This window comes from Citrus clementina, unplaced genomic scaffold, assembly GCF_000493195.1.
Source record: "Citrus clementina cultivar Clemenules unplaced genomic scaffold, Citrus_clementina_v1.0 scaffold_9, whole genome shotgun sequence".
In the NCBI taxonomy this organism is placed as follows: domain Eukaryota; kingdom Viridiplantae; phylum Streptophyta; class Magnoliopsida; order Sapindales; family Rutaceae; genus Citrus; species Citrus x clementina.
The window spans coordinates 26,040,814-26,060,704 of NW_006261964.1; the positions used below are offsets into that span (position 1 = coordinate 26,040,814).

Consider the following 19,891-nt stretch of genomic DNA (forward strand, 5'->3'; position numbering starts at 1 on the left):
CGTATCATTAATTATTCTTACTAAAATATATGCTTGATGTTATATTTTAAATAATTGCATTTCAAGAATAAAATAAATAAAACGGTCAATTAGCCAGATACATTCATTCACATTTAAAATAAATAAATAGAAATATTAATAATAACAATTATAATTGATATAGATCGTCAATGTTCAACGTTGAAATTCAACAGTATTGGGTCGTCAGTCAGTAGTGCAGAGGCATAGATGTTTATTATTGAGTGTCAAACTGTCAATTATTTCGGTTCGGTGGCGTGCCGTCATAGCCATGTACCTTGACCGATCCCTCCAGTCAAGAAGTCAGCATACCGTGCAATACGAAAGTCAAGGGGAAGGAAATTAATAACTATGGCTGGCAAGTTACATATATTCGAATTTTTTTTAATTATATGAGACTAATGTTTAAATTATAATTCATATTTAATGAGATTAGTACATTAATATTTACAATCAGATAATTATTGAGACTAATTTATAAATATTATATATCACAGCCTATATTTTAATTCTCTCAAATATTCTAGGGACGTTCACAGCCCAAATTTTAATCATCTCTAATATTCGAGAGACGTCTACTCCGAAAGAGAGAGGGTTGTCTTCACTCAAATTGAGTAAAGGAATTAACCGGCATAATGCGTTATGGGGGCTCGAACCCATGACCTACAATTGTGAGGCTTTAGCCTAGTGGCTTACATATATTCTAACTTATAGTAAGTTAAAAGTAGTTATTTAATATTACAAAATAATATAATGTGAAATAAATGAGAATTATAGGTAATTATTTTTAGGTTTATTGTAAGCTACATATAATATAACTTAACATGACCTATTAATAATTTAAGAGTAATGATATGGCTACAATTATTCTATTTAAACTGATGTGGCATTACATAACTTTATGTAAGTTTATTTTGCCTCAACCATTATATAATGCTACATCAATTTATATAAAAATTATTTGTATAAGAATTTGTACTTATAACATTACTCATAATGTACATATTTATGGTGCATCATTGGTATTTTTTTTCAAATGATGTTTTTATAATTTAGGAATGAAAAGTTTTTTAAATCCTAAAGGGACAAAGAAAATCAATATTTATAATATATACAAAAGGTACTGAACCTTACTCACATACATGGGAAAGAAAAGGAGGTGGTTCATAGCAAACTATTTTTGGCCGGTTCACGGTATTCTATTATATCTGATAGATGAATTGATGTTTTGGCAATATTGAGTACTAGTTCAATTTCTAATTTTAGATTTAACCATTGCACTGATCAATGAATAGTTAGTTGTTACAAATTCAAATAATGAAGTATTGTGCGATTAAATAATAGTAAGTCATGACACATATTTGGGCTCTGCCCACCTCCTATATTTTCGTATAAATAATAAGGGAATAAACGACATATGTGCTATGAATTTTGTTCCAAAAAAAAAATATTAGTCTAAAAACTTTTTGCCCATACAAATATTTTGAATTTTGAGAAAAGGAAAATTATTATTCATTCGAAGTTTCGTTAATGTTCAAAAATACTGGAAAAACTTGAATTTAAGCCGCTCACATAGTGTTTACAAATATTTTATTACTTTCTACCTTAGGTTAATTGATATTAAATTTCAATGATGTCACAAAAATAATTTAAAATTTAACATGTTAATGTCACATACATAAAGTATGTGATTGTGGTGGGCCACCTGAGGATTTGAAAATATATTAATTTCCACACAATGATTATAAAAAGTATCAATTTTTTTATCCTTTATTAAATTACACTTTAAGGATAAAATAATTATTTTATTGAGATACTAACAACCTTTTTAAGAAAAGTGAAAAATCATACATGTAATTTGTAAATTTCGAGTGAGCTGCTGAATAAATTCAAAATTTTCTAAATAGGTGAATTTTATTGTTGAAAAATAAATGAAGTTTGACACTAATTTTGAAGTAAAAATTTTGATAATTAACAGGATATTATTAATGTTAGAGGTTTTAGTGAATTTTGAAACATAAGAGGGGAAGCAAATATTTTCTCCAAACAATAGCGAATTTTAGTTGTTTTCCATTTTATGAAGTCTGGATTTTTTTTTTATATTAAAGCCCAATGCATATAAGAAATTACTTATACAATTATTAGGAAAACTCGAAACCTCCAACTTAGGGATACAGGGAGGAGGAACCAACCAATAATTCAATAATGGGATTGTTGGCAACTTTAGGAAAAATTAAATTAAGAAAACAAAGAAATTTTTTTTCAAAAAGAATAACATCGAAGCATCATGCATTACAATTTTTTTTCGTATTGTATTTTCTTTCCCAAAGTATCTTCGTTCTTTGAATACCACGGATTTCCATTATGTTGTAAAGATTATTACTTTCTCAACATTAGACTACGGTGACGTTTATTTTTTAACTTAATGACTTAAAGTGACTTAACTTAATTAATTAAGTTAATTAGAGGTGTTTGTTTTTATAACTTAATGAGACTTTTTAGATAATTTTGACTTAATAAAATAAGCCAATTTTTTTGGCATTTTACTTAATGAAGAAATTTGAATTAAGTCAATTACTTACTAATGTCAAAAATATCCATGTTTTTTAATTTATTTTTCATGTCTATCCCAAAACTCACCCATAGACATTTACCCCACATAAAAATATCCATGTTTTTCTTTCTTATATTATATACGATAAAATTTAAAATTTATGATATTTTATATATTAAAATTCTAAAATCATTATGTATTCACTTAAATATAATTTTACTTATAAATGTTAAAATATTATGGTATTTTAATTTATTATTTATTTGACATTCAAATTTAGTAAAAGATACAAATGTAAAAATACATATTTTTCAGCTTTTTCAAGTTGAAAAAAACAAACAACTTAATACTTTATTTTTCCGAGATTCAGACGAAAAAAACAAACATATTATTCAGATTCAAACGTTTAGATCTATTCAAAATTCAGACTAATTCAGATATATTTAGATTTCAAATAAAAAAAACAAACGCCACCTACATATACCAAAACATCTCCTTTAAAATAGTTGTTAATGAATCGGCAAATCATATCAAGCAATCAATTATAAGTTCCATCGCTCTCAATAATTTCCTCTCTGCATAATGTCGATCGGTCCAAATAATTATCAACGACGACTATCAAGCAACGTATCAATTCATTGCCCAATGAAAAAGAAAAAGAAAAAGGAAAACAAAAACAAATGACCACATTCATTTCACGGCATGACCTCCAGAAGACAATAAACAGCAAGTCTCTGATTAATTTAATTAGAGACTTAGCAACTTGGCCTTGATGCATGCAAAATTGTAAGCGATCGAGTCGTACTTTTGGATAACTGTACATGTTAATCGCTCAGTATTTTAATTCGTCCTCGGTCACCATAGTCAAAATTCAAACCCACGTGGTTATTGAATCACTCTTAAGAGTCAAATAAAATGTCCATGTTTTGCCTTTACAAGACTCTGAACAATCATGTTCGGTAATTGGATATCGGCAAATATTTTTGTGGCAAAAATTTATAACAGTAGTTAAGGAAAATGACAGCCTATATTAACTTTTTAGCGTATATCTTTTTTATAGATCAAAATTGAGGGGTGACCTTAGAGATTTGATTGAGTAATTTGCAAGTTATTTTATTTTATTACTTTGTTATTGGTACTTTGTTATTAATCAATGTAAGAACTTTCACGGACAAATTCCAACCACAAAATAATATAAACCTTGCGAAAACTTTAGAAAAATGCGTCAATATCGCTTTTATAATATTCATAATTTTGTAACTTTTATGATCCAAGAAAATGAGAGTAGTTGGTCAAGGATTCAAATTGACAATAACATGAAACCAGTAAAATATAATTATAAAAAAAAAAACTTCTCACTTTAAGTTATGCGATATCTAGGACCGTTCTTCTGAAAAAAAAAAAAAAAAGATATCTAGGACTGTTTGGAGTTCAGTACAGCCTATTCAAATGAGATAATGACAAAGCTGAAACTTATACTAGGCCAGGCTGGGGATGGCTTTTTGCAAAATTAAAGATAGATTATTTCAATATTATAAATGTCAAAAATTGAACTAATTCGAAGCAAAGTTCAATACTAATTCAGTGCTTAATTGAACGTGCCAAAAGATCAAGATACATTGCCGCCTATTAATATTTACTAGTGTCGACTTCTAGGCTGCGGGATACAGAAATTGGCCAAAGCTATCAAAAAAGATCAAGATTGACCATGAACTAAAATTATTTTTCAAATGAAAAAATGGTAGATCATGCATCATCTACATTTGAGTCCCTCTCGTCTTTTAATGGCGGTGATCTTTTTTCAAAATACAGTAATCTGGAAATATATTCAATCCATTTTAAGCCAGCTAGATATCGGGGCTGCCATCACAATTTTTTTTTTTTAAAATACCGTCACAAAGTTAATTTAAAAGATTTGAGTATTTTGTTGTACCTCAAATTTGAATCTGAAATTTGTAAACATATTATTATTCTTAGAAAAAAGATTGTTAATTTTTCCCTTACTGAAATTAATATGTATCAGTTACCCTCTTTCTATTTTCATAATAATCAATGACCTCCCTGCTAACATAATTTCATAATTTTACCTTTATTTTCAAATATACTTTTATTCATATTTATTATATATTAAATAAATCATATCAATAGAAATTATAACAAAAAATTTAAGTACTAAAAATAAGAAAATAAATGTTTTGGCTTTAGTAAAAAATTAATATTAAAATATTTTTCTTATTTTTTAATTTTTTAATACATTTTTCTTATACTAAATATATATTTTATTTTCTTAAGATAAATTATCAAGCAAATAATCATTTTACCCTCTTTTTCTTTAAATTTTTGGTGCCATGGGAGTTTTTAGATATTATGAAAATTATAAAGGAAAAAGTAGTATATATTAATTTCAATAGGAGTGAAATTAGTAATCTCTCTTTAAAATAAATAAACAAATGGTAAAATGTCTTACTTATATAAAAAAAATTAATAACAACACACTTTTCTTATATTTTTGTTATTTTTATACATTTTTCTAATAGAGAATATATTTTTTATTTTTTGAAGATAAATTATCAAATAAATTATCCATTTACGCCTCCTTTCCTTTAAATTTTGAGTGCCGTGGGAGTTTTTAAGTATTATGAAAATTATAAAGGAGTAAGTAGTATATATTAATTTCAGTATTAATCAAATTCAAAATCTCTTCTTCTTAAAATAAATAAATAAACAGTAAAATGTTCTGCTTATTCTTCGGTGAGCTCATTGCTCGTATCTATTATGTTGGCAAGTTTTTTTTTTTAAAAAAGGAAAAACTAAACAAAACAGTTCTACTTATTCTTCGGTGATCTCATTGCTCGTATTTGTTATGTTGGCAAGTTTTTTTTTTTAAAAAAAAAAGGAAAAACAAAACAAAACAACTTGTTAGATACAACTTAATTAAACAGAGAATCAATCTAATAAGCTTATGAAGACAACGTTAAAGAAATGTTTGTCAGAATAACCACCAAAGAATTCCGTAATATTAATTAAAATAAAAGTTGAAGAATCAATGAGTACTAATTTTATTATTATTATTTTTTCCAATAGATAAGCATTACTCGAGGTAATATTATTAAGGATTTTTTACCGAATTCTATAGTATGTGGTAGTGACCACCCCTCCACCAAGCATGGCGTTAAAAGATCACCAGCTATTAAATGCAGAGTCAAATATTTGTGCTAACAGAAAAGTAGTATATATTTTCTTCACTAATAAGGAACAAAATGTTCATAATTGAACATACATCCACCATCATCTAAGGTATACGCCTCAAGGTATACATCCACCATCATCTAAGCTTATGTGCTAGTAGTGTGTTACAGTGTTAGTAACGAAATGCAAGACCTTAGTGTTCTGTTTGTGTTGTGCAAATTTTCTAACGCCATATGTTTTCTAATAATTAAAGAAAACAAAAGATTCCATATCGTACAAAGAAAATAAAAATTAACGTGTTTATCATAAACTCCACAAATAAAAATACATACAATGTGAATTTTATTAAGATTTTAGATACGTATATAAATTTTGTAGTACTACCTATATGGAGCGACAGGGTTTACCAGTAGACAGCAATTTCATTGGCTCCGATAACAAAAGGTCAACCTAAATAATGTGGCTAAATATTTTTTCTTTTATTTTTTTGTCCTATTATAACATCATTTTGTCCCATTTTGTAATATAGTTCTAGGTGGGGAGTCATTATTGGCACTTTTTCTTTTTATTTTAAAAAAAGTCCAAATTTTTTATAATAATTAAAAAAAGAAAAAGAAAGAAATCTTTATTTAATTTAATGAAATAGCCTGGAAACTGAGTGAGCGACTATTAAAAGACCGGGAATCCTGTTCATGGACCCTCACTATGATTAAACAACGTCAAATAGAAAACCAACAAGTCAAAAAAAAAATCCATCAATCACACCAATCTTTAAACGTAACGCAACTCCGTTATTAAATTTCCTCTCTCTCACATGCCAAGGTTCCAAGAAGCCTCGACAGGGGAAGCGTCCTCATTGCTTCCAACAAAAAGTTTTGAGTTCTCATGTTTTTTTCTTCCCCTTTAAATACAAATCCACCAACACTCTTTTTTTCCACTCAAAATACACCAAACCAATTTCCATTTACATTTCATCTCATCTTCAATACCAACTGTAGCTTTTCTCTTAAATATGGCATCTCTGAATGAAGCATCAACTTTAGAACTCATCAGCCAGTATCTTCTCGCTGATCAGTACTTTACTTCTTCAATTGATCATACCCATAGCTTCAAAAATATCTCAAACCTTCCTCAAAGCCCGAGCTTATTCAACAACCCAACAACAACTACAACAGCAACAACAGTTACTACTACAACTGATCGTGATAATATAAACAGCAGAAACAAGCCTTCAAGCACTTTAAAACAACGGAAGCCGGCCTGTGTAAAAAACGTAACCATACCCCAAACTACAAGCTTCAATTTGATGAGCTGCTCCAATGTTAATGATGATGCTGATAACCCAGTTGCTGTGAAAAATAAAGATCCAGATGCTGCTGCTGATAATAATACTAATAATAATAATAAAAATAATGAGGAAAAGCATTACAGAGGAGTAAGGAGACGGCCGTGGGGCAGGTATGCAGCTGAAATCCGGGACCCGAATAGAAAAGGGAGCCGGGTTTGGCTTGGAACTTTTGATACTGCCGTTGAAGCCGCCAAAGCTTATGACAACGCTGCGTTTAGGCTGCGTGGAAGCAAAGCGATATTGAATTTCCCTCTCGAAGTTGGCGGGACTTTGGATTCTAAAGTGGAAGTTGACCGTGGAAAGAAGAGGAAATATGAGGAAACCGAGGGATTTCAGAGAAACGTGGTGGTGAAGAAGGAGGAGGAAACGGTAACGGTGGGTAGTGGAGGTGGAGTTGGAGTTGGACCGTTGACGCCATCGAGTTGGACCGGGTTTTGGGATGGCGAAAAGGGGATATTTACTGTGCCCCCGTTATCTCCGTTATCTCCTTATGCTGGCATTAGCCCGCTGCGTGTTTGCTAAATTTGGAAATATTTGACGGTAGAGTAGAGTGATAAAAAAAAATGATAATTAAATATGATGACATAGAGGTGTGTGTACATACACAAGTTGTTAGAGTGCAATACGCAAATTAGTTGCGATATGTTAGGGGCCATGTTTGTGAGATTTATTTATTTTTAATGAATTGGGATATTTATTAATCTCCTTCTATTATTGATGTTATTCTCACCTTCCAAGAATCAAGATCAAATTAATTGAATGAGAGAGTACAACGTCAGTCTAATAAATTTCATCTCATTAATTTAAATTTAATTTATAAGTTACGGAAGCTGCAACTTAGTAACTACAGATTATTGCATTAAGTCATCAAGCACAGAGATATCGGGTATCTCTTCTACTTATATATATATATTATGACGATTTTTAATAAATACACAGATATTATACATATGCTAAATAAATGTAATATAACAAAAGTGCTCTAAAACCTCATCCTTGGTTTTTAGAAAAGAAACCCAAACCAAAGCATGCTACTTTTGCCTAAATAAAGTATAGTTTTTCCTAGGAGTGGGCAAACGGTTCGGTTTTTGCTGAATTGAATCGAACCGAACCAAAAAATTTTAGTTCGGTTCGGTTCAGTTCTAATGATAAAAATTGAATGGTTTGAAAACTTATGAACCGATTGGTTTGTATTCGGTTTAGTCCAAAACTAAACCGAACCGACAAACCGATCGGTTCGTTTGAATTAATTAAAAAATATATTCAATTTAAAATATAAAAATCTAAAAATCTAAAATCTAAAATCTAAAATCAATTTTCAATCCTAATTGCTAATTCGTAACAAAGAACAACCTCAATCTGTAAATCCCTAAATCGACATCCATCTCTCACGGTCATCGGTGGCACGACAATCTTTTCCTGTCACAGCCTCTCACAATGACGTCGTCGCAGACGCAGCCCTCGAGCACGATCATCTCGTGGTCTCACTCGTCTGCCAGCAGCCGACTCAGCTCGTCATCTTCAGCCTTCACTGTTCGTCCACCGTCGTTAGTCATCACTCATGCCTCATTCAAGCTGCTTGTCTCACTCTCATCACTCCAAATCGCCTACAATCAACCTGTCATCTTCCCTGTTGCAATTTTTTTTTTTAATTTATGATATGTGTTTATTTTACTTCTGTTTGAATCTTGTGAGATGTTGCTTTTGTGCCGGTTGTTTGAATCTTGTGGGCTGCAGCTACTGCAAGTGTGAAATCGACTGCTGTATATTGCTTTTGGTGGTGATGGTGTTTGAATTCCGTGGGCTGTATTGCTTTTGTGCTGCTGGTGCTTGAAATTTGTGGGTTGTATTGCTTTTGTACTGGTGTATATTACTTGAATCTTGTGGGTTATGGTTACCATAAGTGTGAAATTAGTGTGTATAGTGAGAACCCCTTTTGCAGTTCTGTGAATGAAAATCCAGAAGATGTATAAACCGAACCGAACTAAACCGAACCGAACTAAACAGAACCTCAAAACTGAATCGAATCGAAATATTTCGGTTCGGTTCGGTTCAATTTTGAAATTCGATTTCTATTCAGTTTGAATTCTTAATAACTGATCGGTTTTGGCTCGGTTCGATTCTGGCTCCGAACCGAACCAAATCGAAAAACACCAACCCCTAGTTTTGCCAAACCCAATAAGACAAAATGTAAGCCATTAAGGGCAACTTTCTACGCCTAAGGGCATGGTCGGGTTAGTAACAGCATAAAGCTTGTAGCAGTTGACCACCCGCGTTCGAGCCTTGGGAAAGTAAGAGAAAAATAAAAATTATTTGGGTTTGTCCCACCCCCTTACCTTTTATTAAAAAAAAAAGGACAACTTTCTATATTTCCACTAAAGTGAGGTAATAACAAAGTGTGATAGCAATGTTTAATATGTTATTGAACACTGCTGGTACCTGGACCTATTAAAATTTATCAACATATTATTGAATATTGAACACTCCTGGTTTCTGGACCTATTATCATTTATCAACATGTGTATGGTGTTAGGTAGTTGAGGGTATTTATATGATTGCCTGAAATTTTGAAATTTTAAATTGTTTTAACATTTCATGCACAAGTAGGATGGCAATACGAGGGGAGGGAAGAGGATTGACATTCTCGTACCTATCATTTATATTCAATTTTTATTTTCGTATTTTTTTTATAGGGTGGGTAAAAAAGCCCCATCATGATGCCATGGATATAGGCTAAAAATTTTAAAGTTCACTGTAAATGGGTCTAGTTAGGAACTTATGAAAAGCCCATGCATTATAATTTATAAACTAAAACTTTAATTTATAATTAATATGCATTATTTGTGGTTTATTATGTTGTATTACTAGTATTTTGCGTATTTGACTATTAATCTATTATGTATTGGATAATCATCTTTAATTTAAGTATTTTTTTCTTTTAGCTTCATTAAAAATTTATTTAAAAAATTAATGGAAGGCCAAACTTGGACAGACTTTCCAAGAGCTTAGGCCTCTGACCAATAACATGGGCTTGGACCTGGGCTTGAAAAGACTAGCCCAAGCATAAGCCTGCAATTTGTCATCCCTACTTCCCCATCTCTTTTAAATATTTGAGGGGAGCGAATGTGTATTTTCTAATAAATAAAAGAGGATTTGCGAGGGTATCCAATTTCGGAATAACTAATATATTTATTTTCCAAACTTAATTTAATCATATTAAAATAAATGTATAAAATTGTATTACCAACACAAAAACATCAAAATAAACTAAATAATTAAATTTCCATTTAACTATAAAATAAAGCTTGAAAGACGAATACATTCATAAAATTCACATGGCATAAATCATCAGCAAAATAATCTTCGTCAATTTCAAGTGTTTATATTAGTTGTTATTTATATTATTTTCTATAAACATTATGATAATTGCTATTTACATCTATACCATTATAATCTAAATTTTAAATATATTTACTAAAAATTTTAGAAGAAATTAAATAAAAGTTAAAAACTAAAAACAGAAATGAAGAAATGGAGAGGGATAGGATTTCATCCTTCTCCCCGAATAAAATATTAGGTATTAAATTTTCTCCAATTTTTTTCTTAATAAGAAATTAAGTATAAAATTACTCGCGTACTCGCCCCAAATGAAGAAAATCCCTCAAGACATGTTCCCACGGGGATGTTGCCATCCCTATGCACAGTGAAAGAAAAACAATGATGGACAATGAAATAAGAAAAATGTTACAAGTCACCATGTGCATCAAAAAGCAATTGTGACAAGTTCTATGGAAAGAAAGCAAAACTCAGGGTTTTGATTAGAGGCGGGAGTATGTAGCACCATGCTATTACACGGATAGATGCAATATGCTTTTTTTTTTTTCTTGTTTAGGTTTACATAAATTAGCACGATTAATAATTTTGCCTTTTTTTGTCGCATCAATGCTTTTATTAATCATGTTGTATTATTAATTGAATCACCTTGATTTGTTTACCCACTTATGACTTGTTTATTAATTTATCATTTCATAATTATATTAAGAGTTATGCTAAGTTACATTAGATATAACTTACATCAATTCAGGAATTGCACTTAATAATTTGAGTATTCTTTAATTATTGAGTTGTCTTGAATAATTGAATGTAACTTTTGAATTTATGCAAGTTACATATAATGTAATTTAACCACACCCTTGTGTCAATCCTATCACATCTCATTACTCAGTGTTGTTGCGTTCATGGATTAATCATGTCATAATAATACAAAATTGACCCATTTATTAACCATATTTATTGGCCCGTTTATTTGATATTTTTCCCTGAATAAAATAATATTCAGATAAAAAAAATAAACAAATAAACCAATTCATTAATAATTAAAAATTTCTCTCACAAACATGTGGTCCCCTAACAATACATATATCCACTTGTTTGCGAATTGCACTCTCTATCTAAACTTATTTGCATAACATGATTAAACACGTCTCACTGTCTCACTTGTTAAGTTATTTTAAAATAAATATATAAAATTTTATTAATAATATTAAAATAAAAGTATAAAATTGTATTACCAATACAAAAACATCAAAATAAACTAAATAATTAAAATCATTTTCATCCAACTAAATCAATATCATCAAAATTACAAGATAGTCTATATAATTAAGTAACAATAAAGTTTCAAAGTTGAACACATGGCATAGATTATCAACAAAATAATCTTCGTCAATTTCAAATGTTTATATTAACTATTATTTATATTACTTTTATAAACATTAGGATAATTGCTATTTACATCTATACCATTACAATTTAAATTTTAAATGTATTTACTAAAGATTTTAGAAGAAATAAAATAAAAATTAAAAATTAAAAATAGAAATGGAGAGGCATAGGATTTTACTCCTCTCCCCAAATAAAATATTAGGTATATAATTATCCCCATATTCTCTCTAAATGAGAAAAATACCTCAAGATCTATTCCCATTAAGATTTTTGCCATCCTCTGCACGATGAAAGAAAAACATGTGATGGACAATGAAAGAAGAAAAATGTTACAAGTCACCACGTGCATCAAAAAGCAATTGTGACAAGTTCCATAGAAAGAATGAAAAACTCAGGGTCTTGATTAGAGGTGTGCTATTACATGATCTAGATGCAATATGATTTTTTCTTGTTTAGGTTAATGTAAATTAGCACTATTATAATTTTGTCTTTTTGTTTCGCATCAATTCTTTTATTAATCGTGTTGTATTCTTGTTGAATCACCTTAACTTGTTTGTTCATTTATAGCTTGTTTATTAATTTATCATTTCGTAACTGTGTTAAGAGTCACGCAAAGTTATATTATATATAACTTACATCAACGCAAGATATTAAGTCCATTATTTATAGAGTTGGTATTTTATAATAAGTCTAGTTAAATTAGATTTTTATTTATTACATATCTTGTAATAGGAATTAATTTATTAATTCTCTAATTTAGTGAGAATTTAATTTATTAGAAATATTTGTTTGCTAATTTTAATTAGATATCAATTTAGGAAGTCAATCAATGACGAAATTCTATAATTAGCGCGTAAGATCTATTTAGAGTAAGAAGTTCGTTCAACTTCTATTTGCAACCATGAACAGTTCGGATGAACAATATTTTCAAAAATTAATTAAATTGTTAATTTTAAGATTTTAATTATTGACATCTATTTGCAATAGATCTAAATTCCTTTTATAGGAGTTGCCTCAATAATTCGAGTATTATTTAGTTATTGACATATCTTAATTTATTAGATGCAAATTTTAAATTGATGTAAGTTACATATATTGTAACTAAACCACATCCTTTTGTTAATCATATCATATATTATGACTCGAATTGTTGTGTTAATGGAGTAAGCATGTCATAATCGTGTCAAATACAAAGTTGACCCCTTTTGTTAATCATGCTTATCGGCCCGAATGTTTGATATTTTCCCCTGAATAAAATAATATTCAGATAAAAAAAAAGAAATTAACAAATAAACCAATTCATTAATAATTGAAAAGTACTCTCACAAACACGTGGTCCCCAAACAATATATATAGCCACTTGTTTGCGAATTGCACTCTCCATCTTAACTTATGTGCATAGCATGATTAAACACGTCTCACTCGCTGGTTAAGTTATTTTAACAAGTGGATAATTTCACTTCCACGTCATCAAAGACTGTTCTGCCATAAAAAATTTCCAAATTTAGCAAACGCCCAACTGGCCAAAGCAAGGAGATAACGGCGGCACACTAAATATCCCATTTCCATCATCCCAAAACCCGGTCCAACTTGACGGCGTCAAAGGTCCAAGACCAACACCACCACTCACCGTTTCCTCCTTCTTCACGGTCACTTTTCTCTCAAACTCCTCGTTTTCCTCATATTTCCTCTTTTTCCCACAATCAACTTGCTGCACTTCATCAGAGTCCAAACTGATCTCACCAATTTCAAGAGGAAAATTCAGTATGGCTTTTCTTCCACGCATCTTAAAGGCAGCGTTGTCATAAGCTTTCGCAGCTTCAACGGCAGTATTAAATGTTCCAAGCCAAACCCGGGTCCCCTTTTTATTCGGGTCACGAATTTCAGCTGCATATTTTCCCCACGGCCGTCTCCTCACTCCCCTGTAATGCCTTTCCTTGTAATCGTCAGTAACCTCGAAATCTTTATCTTCATCTTTCAACTTGAAGATGCTAGTAGTTGGAGGAGGTATTCTGACGTTTATAGAAGAAGGCTTGCGTTGACTTAGAGTGCTTGATGTCTTTTGTACTAAAATTTCTTCATCAGTGGAAGCAGGGTTTTGCTGCGGGAGGTTGGAGATGAAGCTATAGCTATCCATCGGTGTTAAGTCATTGAGGAGGTACTGGCTTATGCGCTCTAAGGTTAAAGCTTCATGATCTTGGTGATAATGATGACCAGCTGCCATTTCAAAAAATATTAGTTGTACAATTGGAGTAAACAGGAAGTGGAGAAGCTTGAGTGGAAAACGGGGAGTGTGCTCGAGTTATATATAAAGGGAGATGAAATTTGAACTTAGTTCAAGAAATTAGGATGTTTCTTTCGAGGTTCATGGTAGCTCTGAGGAAAGTCATGCCCAAGTGGGAAGTGTTTTTCAAGATTCAAGAATTAAAGATGATGTATGATCTGTTGTTTGTCTCTTTTAATTTTTAACCATTTTGGCAAGCCTCTGGGGTCCATCTTTTTGTTTGATACACTCGCTTTCCAGCCCACTTCCGAAGGAAAGTGGTGCGCATAGAAAAACGTTTGTTTATGTATAAACATCCATTAACAATAATTAAAAAGAATAATCTTTTTTTAAAAAAGTAATTGATAGTTAAAGTTAAAAAAAAATTGATATTTTATAATTATATTTACTGATTTTTATAATAAATTTATTAATTTTAGATACATGCATCTACTCTATCTATATTTTGCAGAAAAGACATCTATACATATCCAGTTTGTGCATGTTGCCAAAAAATATTAGTTTGAAAATGATAATCATCTTTGTATAAAATAGTTAAAATTAAAAGGTTGTTTATTAAATATTTAAAATACGAAATTCTATTAATTTAAGATTTTTTTTAGATTTACTTGGTTTGTTTTTTGTAATTTATATATGGTTTTCAGATATTTACTTCTAAATAAAAAAGTAAATTTTTGTGATTTTTATCTGAATGAAAAAAGATTTGAATGAGAAATAAATATTATATTATAAGAATATCTCTATAAAATAATTTATTTCCTGAACTACAAAATTAGATCTTTTTTTTTTTTCATTTTCTAGGATATTAATGTCAAAGAACTAAATTTAAAATATTTTTAATTATAAAAATAAATAAAATATCACTTATATTTAAATATTAAAAAATACTATTTAAATTTTTGTATTTAGACCCGTTTAGATTTTTAAAAAAATAAATTTATTTATATTTCAGATAAAAATACAAACACTTCCTGAAAATTGTATGTATATGGAGTAAGTGTTTTTCAAATATTAGTCTTGCCGACAAAAAAGCGACATTTTTATTTATTTGTTCAAGCACCATAAATTTGATATTAAATAACAAAAAAAAGTGTTTTGGCTTTTGAAAATGCTTATGATGATGGGGATATTGTATTCCCAAACACATTATTATTTAGTAAGTGGCGCAGCCACTAGGAGACAAGTGGGCGATTTAACAAATTCTCTGTTTTAAGTTCAAATTTAAATGAACCCAACTGAAAGTGAAAACATAAAATATATATATATATATATATTTCATTGTCACCAGAGCCAAAGTAAGTAATGAAGTTGGCCGTTACATGAATTTAAAGCCTTCAACGCTTCAAGTAAAATCACCATTAAATATATATAGCTTCAAACTCTTATATAAATTTATTTTGTACAAATTGATATAGCATTAATTTATTGGTTGAATTAAATATCTCTTGACTCATATAATTTATTTATATTATTTAATATTTTCATTCAATTAATGAATTAATGTCATATTAGTTTGTACAAGATAAATTTATACAAAAATTTATAGCTGTATCATCATTATTAAATATAATAGAATGATGATACAACTATAAATTCTTGTATAAATTTATTTTGTATAAATTGTTGCGGTATTAATTTATTAGTTGAATAAAAATATAAAATAATAAAAATAAATCATATGGGCCAAGAGACATTTTATTCAACTAATTTTATTATGTCACGTTAATTTATATAAGATAAATTTATACAAAAATTTATAATTATACCATTATTCAATATAATATTCGGCCCATTTGGATAAGCCAATTTGACAATTAAGCAGTTGCCTAGTTGGTGCAGTGGCAGGTGGGCTGCCACTTGGGCTTTAAGGAGCTGGTGTGGTGCATGCATGTTCGTGCATGTGGGCTCCACTTCTCTGACGTTGTGCCTGGCCATGTCGTGCTCGAAAACTGCATGCAATTGACTTGAAGAAAAGCAAAGTAACCAAATATTAATGACATTGAATTATTTTAGGATAACCCAGTTTGATTTTGCTCTTGCTCTTGCCGTGAAAGGGGAACGAATTAATTTTTATTGAATGTGAAAGATTTAGGAGACGATCCCATCAAGTCATCATGCCGGTATGGTAAGTGGGATTGTCTAAGTGACACTTGTAATATTTGTAAAATTATAATGTAATATTAAAGATAAAATAACCAATGTATTTTAAAATTTTTTTAAAAATATATTTCAAAGTGAAGTGGTGTGACTTTTAAATTATAATTATTTATAATTATCAAGAAAAAAATTATTGGTGTATGATAAACAATAAACTTTTGTTAATTTCTTAATTTTTGGCTCACTTTTTAGTGCACCTAACCCCTTACACACACAAAAAAAAAAAAAAAAAAAAAGAGAAGAAAGAAAGAAAAGCTCATGGCTGAGAAACTAAAAAAATAACGGCTATGATTAAATGTCCAAGCTCATCGTTATGCAAAAGACCACGAATCTCGAAGGGTGTAGAATCCCACCAAATAAAAGAATTAATTGATGAATCCAAATATGCAATGCATCAGCCACACTATTGCTTTTCTCAAAATACATGAAAGAACCGAAACCTATTATTTATTTATTAAACAATATGAACTTTAAAAAAAAAAAGGTTCAGTAGCACAACACAGTCCGATGGATGTTACTAGATACCTTAGCAACTAGATTGTAACAGCCCAACTGCTTAGAATCAGAAACAAACAGGCCATTAGATGTCGAAAGGAAATATGCTACCTATTTTTAGAGTCGACTTAAATAGAAGGAAAATTTTTTAAAGATGAAAACAATTAAAGTACTTGGTGTACTTCTCTAAAGACATGGCTAGATAATTTTTAAGAAAATCAAGAAATTAAAGGAAAGTACATTTCTTAAAGTAGAGAAAAATTTTAGAGATAAAGAAAAAGTACTCGGAGTACTTTCAATAAAGTACTCGAGGTTATGCATGCATGTATTCTTTTAAGTATTCAATATTCTTACGAGAAAGTATTTTCTTTCTCTGGTGATGAGAACGCTTTCTATGAGAAAGTACTCTCAATCAAATATGAATTATCTACGTCGCTTGTTTAATTTTCAAAGAGCACCTTGATTTGCAAAAGAAACAATCATTTCTTCATAATTATCATTTTGATTAATTATTGGCAGTGCTGATAATTATTGGGAGCGATTATTCATTAGGTGCCAATTATTTGTACCAATTCTTTGCTGAATGCACCAAATAATATAATAGCTGTCTTTGTGCTGGCCCGTCAACAAATAGTTTCTTTCTGCAATATCACTTTCTTTTTATTATTATTATTATTATTATTTTTTGGGAGGAGATACTATATTTCACCAATCTAGATCCACAATAATTAATATAAGTTTAGCTGGGGCAGAGCTAGGTACAGGGCCACCCCATGGCCAGAAAAATATTTTAGGGAAAAAAAAGAACAGAATTGAGATTTTGCCAGTTTTCATGTATGGTTTATGTATGGACTCCTCAAGAGTTTACAACTTTTATGTTATAATCCATTTAAGTATGTAGTTTCTTCATTTTGGTCTTCATCTTTGGCTCTTTTAAGCGTAATAATTTTATGGTATAGCCTAACTACTCAAGTTTATAGACAAGCTAGCAAGTTTCTTATGGACTGTGCCAACTCCCTTTTTCTATTATAAACAGTAATAATAGGGATAAAAATTCTAGTAAATTTTTTTTTGGTACAAATGAAGGTGTCAAAATACTATTGGTTGGATAAAAACATAAACTTTAATGTGAATAACAAAGTAGGCATATTTTAGTTTAAGATTGTAATTGATTGAAAACTGAAGTCGTTTTGTTCATATAATAAATACAATCGTTTTGAATTTGTGCAAATAAATTACAAGACTAATAAGGAAAGCTTTTAAAGAAAATATTCTTTTAAAAAGGAAAGTAGACTTACATTGGAGGAGAATGACTTATTTTTCCATACCTCCCATGGTAATTTTAGAATCTACTAACTAGACTAAGATAGAAATACCACGTTAGCTATACAATAACTTAATAAGTTAACAAGCAAGTGATGCATCTAAATTTTAAATTTGCTGAGATGGCTGCATTTCCTTAACAGAGAATTAACTGTAATCACATGTACTATTCTATTTTTATAAAGCCCATCTCTGAAATTTTTGTTCGGCAATCGTTTCTTTGCATATTAGTCGGACAAAACACCGGCCAAAAGTTAAATATAGGCAGCAGTGCAGGGTGGCTAAGAAGTACCGAACCCTATATATACCCTATCATTATTAGAAAATTTTCAACAGAGATTTGGTAATTAATTGCAATCAATAAGAAAAAATGGCAATGGCCAAGAGTGTTGTGGTTTCCTTGACAATCATGGCTCTCTTTGGAGCTGCCATGGCAGCTACGTACACCGTTGGTGATGACGCCGGTTGGACCATACAAGGCCATATTGATTACAGCAAATGGGCAGAAGGAAAACAATTCCATGTCGGCGACACGCTTGGTGAGTTTCTTCCATATTATTATTATTTTTCTGGCGAACCTCCACAATGAAAGAATTTTATTGCAAAATAAGAAAAAAAAATCCACCTAGTCATTACGAGAGACAGTTAGCCTCACATGAATGACATTATAGCAGAAAAAGAGAGATTAATTTTAAAATAATTTGAATTTAGTGCTGACGTGATTTTTGTGTTGATTTTTAAAATATTGTAAATGATAGTTATTGAATAAAAATATATATAGGTAATTAAATCTTTAATTATAAATATTGTCATGATAGAAGATTATTAAAATATCAATATAAGTAAGTTAACATTGGATCATGGGTGCCAATGAAATGATTTCTCTTAAAACTTGAAATTGTAAATACATATAAAGAGTTCTTCTCTAGTGTGGGTGTCTTTATTTTTTTTAAACACGGACACATTTTTAATCTTAGGGTTTAAGAGAGTTAAGTTTCTAAATCTTTTAAACTGTACGATTTTATAGTTTATTAAAAAATAACTCTTTTAAATCACATAGTTTAAAAATATGTTCACATAAAAAAAATGAGTGTGCCAGCACCTGAAAATAATTATATATATAAATATTTATATTTCTATCACAGTGAATTAAGAAGATTATATAATTGATCAACTACCGTCTTTCGCCGAATTGCACGCATAAATAATGCAGTTTTCAAGTACAACAAGGCTATGCACGACGTGAGACAAGTGAGCCACGAAGACTTCCAATCTTGCAAAGCAAAAGCTCCGATTGAGGAATACACCACGGGCATGGACTCCATCACTCTCAAAATGGCCGGTCATCATTACTTTCTTTGCGGAATACCAGGTCACTGCCAAGTTGGCCAGAAAGTTGAGATCAATGTTCTCCCCGGTGCTTCAAGCCCCGGAGAAAGTCCAGCACCTTCCCCGAGCCACAACGGAAGTCCAGCACCTTCTCCGAGCCACACCGAAAGTCCTGCACCTTCTCCGGGTCATACTGGAAGTTCTACACCTCCTCCGAGCTCCGGCGGGAGTTCATCATCAACTCCAGCTGAGCCCGGAGAGGGCTCAAGTTCTTCTACGCCGCCACCCTCTAGTAGTGCTCCATCTCTCTGGTCTTCCAACTTTTGGTTCGCTGCTCCAGGAATGCTTGCAGTTTTTCTAACTGCATTTGCTTTTTAGAGAGATTTTATATATAATCATATAATTAATTAGTTTAGTGCTGCTGATTAATGCAGCTTAATTAATGTTACAGTATGCATAACAATCTTAC

At 30.4% G+C, this 19,891-nt stretch overlaps 3 protein-coding genes across 3 annotated transcripts; 2 read left to right on the forward strand and 1 right to left on the reverse strand.

Moving 5' to 3' along the window:
- Nucleotides 1-6,653: 6,653 nt before the first annotated feature.
- Nucleotides 6,654-7,791, forward strand: LOC18031355 (ethylene-responsive transcription factor ERF104). Its single transcript, XM_006421461.2, has one exon. The coding sequence runs from the start codon at nucleotides 6,774-6,776 to the stop codon at nucleotides 7,629-7,631; it is 858 nt and encodes a 285-aa protein (XP_006421524.1). The 5' UTR covers nucleotides 6,654-6,773; the 3' UTR covers nucleotides 7,632-7,791.
- Nucleotides 7,792-13,116: 5,325 nt separating this feature from the next.
- Nucleotides 13,117-14,270, reverse strand: LOC18031356 (ethylene-responsive transcription factor ERF105). Its single transcript, XM_006421462.2, has one exon. It carries the CDS (start codon nucleotides 14,056-14,058, stop codon nucleotides 13,339-13,341), a length of 720 nt encoding a protein of 239 aa, XP_006421525.1. The 5' UTR covers nucleotides 14,059-14,270; the 3' UTR covers nucleotides 13,117-13,338.
- A 4,172-nt stretch (nucleotides 14,271-18,442) lies between these two features.
- On the forward strand, nucleotides 18,443-19,800 carry LOC18031385 (blue copper protein). The gene is made up of 2 exons (XM_006421463.2): nucleotides 18,443-18,632; nucleotides 19,307-19,800. The coding sequence occupies exons 1-2, from the start codon at nucleotides 18,464-18,466 to the stop codon at nucleotides 19,798-19,800; spliced, it is 663 nt and encodes a 220-aa protein (XP_006421526.1). The 5' UTR covers nucleotides 18,443-18,463.
- The last annotated feature ends 91 nt before the right edge of the window (nucleotides 19,801-19,891 follow it).